Below are 7,668 nucleotides of genomic sequence, written 5' to 3'. Positions count from 1 at the left end.
TCAATATTACCAACACATTATGACCTTCACCACCTCTGCAGGCTCCTCTACACTCTTGTTAGCAACCCAGGTTTTTAAGATTCCACCACTCCAACATCCACCAGGCTGGTGTTTACTGGTGGATCTGATGTAGAACTGAACCGCCATCGTAGCTCTGCATGGTTTGATAACAGGCCCTCAAAGCTCCTGTGTGCTGGTAGGAACCATCCTTCTGTGTGGTACCAGAGAGTCAAACCACTGATGGGGTGGTGGGTTTGGGGAGGACTGTGTCTCGTCCTCTGTATTTGTAGGAGCTCTACTGTGGTGCTCTACCTCCATCTGTCGTTCTGAATCCAGCTGTTTATTTTTCCTATGTTTGTATGTGACATGTTTGAGTAACCAGTGTACAGCAGCACTTAAACGGTGCCTCTATGGGAGGGTTAGCAGCATTCCACATGCATTCAGCAATGTTAAGAATCATGAACACATCACGACTGAACACCTCTGACATACACTAACAGTTTTATCTTGACAGGAGATCTTCCTTGACTCAGCGTGCTGGGAGCTCATCTCCTCCACAGCTGGAGACAGGAACTGGAACATGCAGGCCAAAGCATTCTGGGGAAGATTCAGGCCCAGTCCCGAGGAGCTGGCTCCAGAACTTTGCAACTTGAGGTGAACTTGTGGGGAAGCCTACAAAAACATCATGGCTGTGAGCCTCGAGAGAAAGAAACCTCTTTAAGCTTTTACTTGGAGGCATGGAATTTAGAGTTGCCTTTCTACTTTGATGAGTGTCTGTTAAACTCCTCCCACACCTGTTCAGGTGACAACAACCAATGAGAATTTTGTCACCTGAAGAAAAGAGAGGTCCTCACATGTCCAGTCTGGACACTCATGAGGTTCTCCAAGATTGAGCCACACAATGTGGATATTTGGACATTCTGAAGGGGCTGAACAGCATCCAGATCCCCAAAAAACACTTGAAGTGCTTAAACAAATCCCAGTTTTATCCCAAAAGTATGACCCCCCCAGGCTGCTGGGATAGGCTCCACCCCCACCACCCTGAACAGGAGGAGAGCGGGAACATGGAGGGAGGGATGGATGGAAACGTAAACCAGGCTCAGAGTTGAATTCTTCGCTGCACCGAGGAGGGAAGAGTGAACTTAAACACAACTACAGAACAACTGAAACAGCAGTGGAAGCTTTTTACTGATAGAACCAAGCAGGAGACACAGAAGATGATAAAATACATGAGATTTTATTTCTGTGCATGGTGCTCGTACATGTCTTCCTGTGATGATGATGATGATGATGACGATGATGGTGGCGTTAAGATGTGATGATGATGATGATGATGACGATGATGGTGGCGTTAAGAATTACAGTCAGCTAAGAAATGTAAGTGACGGTTTTCTTGATTTCACCAAGAACAGCACGATGAGGACAACCGAAACACGGCTTCATAAAGCAACACAAACTACAAGAACGTGTTGGTTCTATGGAGGATGCTGACTCTGGGTTCTACTCTTCATTTTTAATAAATGATGAATTTGAAAGTTCAGTGCGTTTGCATGCACACGACGCTCCAGGGATGAGAGTTTGCAGGTTAGCTTGATGGTTTGGGTGGGTTACCGTGCGGTTGTAGCTGCAGGGTTAGAAATAACCAACATTCTCAGTGATATGAACAATAAGCGCGTTACTTTTTATTGATCTATGGAACACATTCAGCACAGCTGACCTGCTGTTCTCTTCCTGCATGATAGGGAAATCCTGTAGGGTTACAGTGGTTGAGCTGAGACTGATCTACATGAAGAGGGCCCTGAGAGAACTTCTGCTAGTACAAATACCACAGACTCGTGTATTTTTTGTGTAAACTCCTCTTGCTTCAGGTGCCGGATCATTTACTTCAGTTGCACCATCATTAGAACGTCACAAATATTTAGCTTGTAAAGAGAAATGTGTACTTGAAAAAATGAAGAACGAAGATATCAATGTACATCAAAAGTTAGTAGGTATCTTACAAAAATATTACTTTAGAATTCTTAAAGTCTATGTACCTTACCTGATAATCATATACAGGTGTAGTGACACATGTGGACATCAATAATGATCTTTATGGAGTTGAAATATGGGGTTTTGCCTCCTAACCAAGCTCCTGGGAGAATGTCACCAGTTTGAGGTGCGTTGTGTATTTTTCAGATTAGAGATGAATGATTGGGTCATGTGGGTAAACTGCTGGCCTCCGGGATCATGTGACTGGAGTTACCCTTGAGGCTGCACTCTTATTCTAGTGTTGTAACTAATTTAACCAGATAATTAACTACATGAACCAGATAAACTTAGTCACGTGACAGCTCAGTAACTGGAGTGGGGCTCAGGCAGCTCATCCTGCTAGCAGTGTGCATGTAAAGGCTCTGACCGAGCGAGTCGGAGGCTGACATAAGTCCACGCCAGACGTCTGACCGGGTCAGAACATAGTCCAACTGGATCTGGTGACTGAAATGTTCGTGGTTCAAAACCGTGAAGCTACATGGATGAGTGGTGAGCGGATCTCCAACACAAAACACACAAAGAGAAGACGGAGAGAAATAAATAGAAGTGAATAAATAAGAGCTGGGAACATTGCCTTGGTCCGGTTCTAGAGACACAAGCACTACAACAACAATAACTACTAAAACAATCAAAACTGCACTGAACAAATGGTTCTATCATAAATAAGGTGAAAGAAAGATCCTTTTTTACACATTACTGAAAAAATAGTTTTCACATTGAGAGGGAAAATAAAGTATATACTGTACAAGAAATGACACCAAACTGGGAGGAATCCCCATGAGTACAATCACCCACAATCCCTACGTCAGTGCTGTTTGGGTCATTAAAAAACTCTTGAGCTCCAAGTTATTGATAACCAATTCTGATGGTAAGAAAAGCTGTAGAAAAATAAAGTACCAGTAATCTCAAGATTAAAAGACCAAATGCCCTTGAAAATTTTCGTAAAATCTCCAGACAAATCGGAGAGGAATAACTTCACAAATGCAGTACTTTATTCGCTTATTTTCTTTAAAAAAGTGTTGTTTTTTTCTCCTCATCAGTCCAGCAGTTGATCTTTTGGCAGTAGGTGGAACACGAGGGGGATTGTGGGTAGAAGTGGGAGGGTTCTGGGGCGTTTCCTGTCTTCCTCAGGCCAAACTCCATGGTGATGGAGGTGCAAGTTCATAGTTCAGCGTTGACACTCGTCCTGTGTGATGTGGTCTGGTGTTGGAGAGGTGGGGGTGGGGGCAGCTGGGGGGGTCGAGGCGAAAGAAAGAAAGAAAGAAAGAAAGAAAGAAAGAAAGAAAGAAAGTAAGAAAGGCTTGATTGAGATCTGACATGAATCAGCACCACTTTGTAAGAGAATCAGGAGAGAAAGAGAGTCTTAAATATGAACTCCACTACACTGGCGTCTTCTGTTCTACACTGAGATACAATGAGATACAACGAGATACAACGAGATACGAGATACGAGATACACAGGGATACAACGAAATACAACGAAATACAACGAGATACAACGAGATACACAGAGATACAACGAGATACACAGAGATACAACGAGATACACAGAGATACAACGAGATACAACGAGATACACAGAGATACAACGAGATACACAGAGATACAACGAGATACACAGAGATACAACGAAATACAACGAGATACACAGAGATACAACGAGATACACAGAGATACAACGAAATACAACGGGATACACAGAGATACAACGAGATACACAGAGACATGCGATACACCGAGAACCTGGGAAAGTATTTGTGCCATTTAAAAAAACTTCCCAGTTATGATGAACCCAAAGTGGCCAAAAGACCTTAAGTGACTCTTAGTTTTGTTTGTTCTTCTATGGTTCTTCAACCTGGTTCTTTTTGTTCTGTTGTGACTTAAACAATTGTGGAGAAGAACTCCAATAGCCGACATGGTTTTGTGTGTGTTTGTGTGTGTGTGTGTGTGTGTGTGTGTGTGTGGGTGGGGGGGGGGGTCAGAGATGGTTTAACAAAGAGAGAGGACAGGAGAGAGAGGGGGGGGAAGAGAGAGAGAGGGAGGGAGAGAGAGATGGAGAGAGAGAAAAAGAGGTAGGGAGAGAAGGGGAGAGAGAGAAAGAGGGAGGGAGAGAAAGGAAGAGAAGGGGAGTGAGAGGGAGAGAGGGAGGGAGAGAGTAAGAAAGGGAGAGAGAGAGGGAGCGGGAGGGAGAAAGAAGAAGTGGGAGGGAGAGAGGGAGGGAGAGAGAGCGAGAGAATGAGAGGGAGGGAGGGAGAGGGAGAGAGAGAGGAAGAGGTAGGGACAGAAGGGGAGAGAGAGAGGAAAAGGGAGGGAGAGAGAGGAAGAGGGAGGGAGAGAAAGGAAGTGGGAGGGAGAGAGGAAGAAAGAGAGAGGGAGAGAGGAAGAGGTAGGGAGAGAAGGGGAGAGAGAGAGAAAGAGGGAGGGAGAGAAAGGAAGAGAAGAGGAGTGAGAGGGAGAGAGGGAGGGAGAGAAAGGAAGAGAAGAGGAGTGAGAGGGAGAGAGGGAGGGAGAGAGAGAGTAAGAAAGGGAGAGCGAGGGAGAGGGAGGAAGAAAGAGGAAGCGGGAGGGAGAGAGGGAGGGAGCGAGAGCGAGAGAATGAGAGGGAGGGAGGGAGAGGGAGAGAGAGGAAGAGGTAGGGAGAGAAGGGGAGAGAGAGAGGAAGAGGGAGGGAGAGAAAGGAAGCGGGAGGGAGAGAGAGGGAGAGAGAGGAAGAAAGAGAGAGGGAGAGAGGAATAGGTAGGGAGAGAAGGGGAGAGAGAGAGAAAGAGGGAGGGAGAGAAAGGAAGAGAAGGGGAGAGAGAGGGAGGGAGAGTGGAGAGTAAGATTGGGAGAGAGAGGGAGAGGGAGGAAGAAAGGGGAAGTGGGAGGGAGAGAGGGAGAGAAAGAGAGCGAGAGAATGAGAGGGAGGGAGGGAGAGGGAGAGAGAAAGAGGGAGGAAGAAAGAGGGAAAGGGATAGAGGGAGAGAGAGAGGAGAGGGAGGAAGAAAGAGGGAGAGAGGGAGAGGGAGAGAGGGATTACTCAGAGTTACTCCATGAGTGTCATGGCTGCGCCTGCTGGCGTGAGACGTTATCTGAGGAGTGTCACGCCAGCAGGCGCAGGTTCCGCTCTGGTCTGGTGATTCACATGCAGCAGGTGCAGCTTGGAGCTGCAGCACAGTTTGCCTGCATTTCACCCTCAGCAGGATCTTTGTGGGTTCTGTCTCACTCTCACAGTTTTGGCGGTAGCTCAGGCAGCGCCGCACTGCTGTGGCCCAGCCTACCTTAGTGTTCACTTTTGTGTTTGTTTACCTTTTGTTTACCTTTGTTGGTGACATTGACGATTGACCCGAGGGTCAGTGTATTAATTGTACATCTACTGTGCAAGTCCAGACACAGACCGTGCCTGGTGTGTTCATGACTTGTGTCTACTGCCCCCCGGTGGTCACAATCTACAAGCACACACACAAATGCCCTGAGCCTGTGGGAGTGTCTGAGTGAGCCAGTCGCAGCTGCAGTTTGACCGATTCGATCAAGATTTTCTCAAAAAAATTCTTTTCAAATTTTCTCAAATTCTTCAGTTTTAAAAAGATACAGGTTCACTATGTTGGTGGATTTTACGTCTGAGTCGTCATGCTAACCCATAATCTTGGAGCAGCGGCAGGCTGTCTTGGAGCCTCACACTCACACTTCCTGTCTGTCCATAAATTATCTCCATGGCAACCAGCTGTTCCCAACGTTCCCAACTTAATATCGGTCGGACTGGTGAAATGTCCGTTCTGTGGCCGGGGATGTTAACGTGGAGGTAAGCAGGCGCACACTCACCTCGGGCGACCTCACTCCGGGGAGATCTCTGTCTCTTGGTGCACCACCACCTTGGTGACCGACATGTCCGGGTGCTGCTCTTTGGCCTCTTTGATGGCCTGAGCCAGAGCCTGAGGAGGAGACACCAGCAGTGAGGACTGACTGAGCTGAACACATTCACTTGATACGTGAGAACAACTGCTGGACAACACCAGACACCTTCAGCTTTACCTTGTCGTGGTCAATCTCAGTGTCGCCAGTGATAACAATCCTCTTCTCAATACGCGTCTCTGAGATTCCTCCTTTCACAGTCTGCAAAAGAGACAAGACAGCAATGAGGACTGGGTCAGGTGGACATGGGAGGGAGGGTCAGGAGGACATGGGAGGTCAGGTGAATCATGGGGGGGCAAAGTAGTTAAGTAATACAGTATATGAGCAACAAGAGCTCTCCTGGAACAGCCATGGTATCATACAAAATGTGCTACTCTAAGGTAGCGTGACATCACCATGGTGACATGGTGATATTTCCTTAATATTGTTTTATGACCTGGTTATGTAAGGAGGTAGGAGGTGAGGTGAGGAGGTGGGAGGTTGATGAGGAGGTGAAGGAGGAGGTAGGGAAGGAGGTAGGAGGTGGGGAGGATGTAAGAGAAGAAGTGGAGAAAGCAGAGTGGGGAGGAGTTAGGAGAGGAGAAAGGAGGGAGGAGAGGAGGCGGGAGGAAGGAGAGGAGGTGGGAGGTCGGAGAGGAGGCGGGAGGTAGGAGAGGAGGCGGGAGGTAGGAGAGGAGGTAGGAGAGGAGGTGGGAAGTAGAAGAGGAGGTAGGAAAGGAGGTTGGAGTGGAGGTAGGAGAGGAGGCACGAGGTAGGAGAGGAGGTGGGAGGTAGGAGAGGAGTCAGGAGGTAGGAGAGGAGGTGGGAGGCAGGAGAGGAGGTAGGAAGGGGGGCAGGAGGTAGGAGGGGAGGTGAAAGAGGAGATGGGAGGTGGGAGAGGAGATAGGAGAGGAAGTGGGAGGTTGACGAGGAGGTGGGAGGTAGGAGAGGAGGTGGGAGAGGAGTTGGGAGGTAGGACATGAGGTGGGAGGTAGGAGAGGAGGTGGGAGGTAGGAGAGGAGGTAGGAGAGGAGGTATGAGTGGGGCGGGAGGTAGGAGGGAAGGTGAAAGAGGAGGAAGGAGGTAGGAGAGGAGGTAGGAGAGGAGGCGGGAGGTAGGAGAGGAGGTAGGAAGGGGGCAGGAGGTAGGAGGGGAAGTGAAAGAGGAGATGGCAGGTGGGAGAGGAGGTAGGAGAGGAGGCAGGAGGTAGGAGAGGAGGTGGGAGGTAGGAGACAACTTGGGAGGTAGGAGAGGAGGTAGGAGAGGAGGTGGGAAGTAGAAGAGGAGGTAGGAAAGGAGGTTGGGGAGGAGGTGGGAGAGAAGGTGGGAGGTAGGAGAGGAGGCACGATGTAGGAGTGGAGGCAGGAGGTAGGAGAGGAGGTAGGAGGGGAGGTAGGGGAGGAGGCGGGAGGTAGGAGAGGAGGTAGGAGAGGAGGCACAAGGTAGGAGAGGAGGCGGGAGATAGGAGATGAGGTGGGAGGTAGGAGAGGAGGCGGGAGGTAGGAGAGGAGGTAGGAAGGGGGGCAAGAGGTAGGAGGGGAGGTGAAAGGGGAGACGGGAGTTGGGAGAGGAGGTAGGAGAGGAGGTAGGAGTGGGGCGGGAGGTAGGAGGGGAGGTGAAAGAGGAGGTGGGAGAGGAAGTGGGAGGTAGGAGAGGAGGTGGGAGAGAAGGTGGGAGGTAGGAAGGGGGGCTGGACGTAGGAGGGGAGGTGAAAGAGGAGACGGGAGGTGTGAGAGGAGGTAGGAGTGGAGGTGGGAGGTTGACGAG

At 49.1% G+C, this 7,668-nt stretch overlaps 1 protein-coding gene across 14 annotated transcripts in view; it reads right to left on the bottom strand.

Annotated features, from left to right (window-relative positions):
* Nucleotides 1–1,320: 1,320 nt before the first annotated feature.
* epb41a (erythrocyte membrane protein band 4.1a) overlaps nt 1,321–7,668 on the bottom strand; it is a 76,800-nt gene continuing 70,452 nt past the window's right edge. For all 14 annotated transcript variants that reach the window (XM_086194176.1, XM_086194175.1, XM_086194178.1 and 11 more), the window contains 3 exons: nt 6,043–6,123; nt 5,833–5,942; nt 1,321–3,261 (listed from right to left, as the gene is read on the bottom strand). In XM_086194176.1, coding sequence (XP_086050302.1) covers nt 5,844–5,942; nt 6,043–6,123 — 180 coding nt within the window. In that variant the 3' untranslated portion in view covers nt 1,321–3,261; nt 5,833–5,843. The remainder of the gene's footprint in view (nt 3,262–5,832; nt 5,943–6,042; nt 6,124–7,668) is intronic.

Source organism: Aulostomus chinensis, chromosome 22, assembly GCF_037954235.1.
Source record: "Aulostomus chinensis isolate RoL2024-O1b breed Wild chromosome 22, RoL_Achi_v1.0, whole genome shotgun sequence".
Lineage (NCBI taxonomy): Eukaryota > Metazoa > Chordata > Actinopteri > Syngnathiformes > Aulostomidae > Aulostomus > Aulostomus chinensis.
Note: the sequence above shows the minus strand (reverse complement) of the source record. Positions and strands in the feature narration are given on the sequence as shown.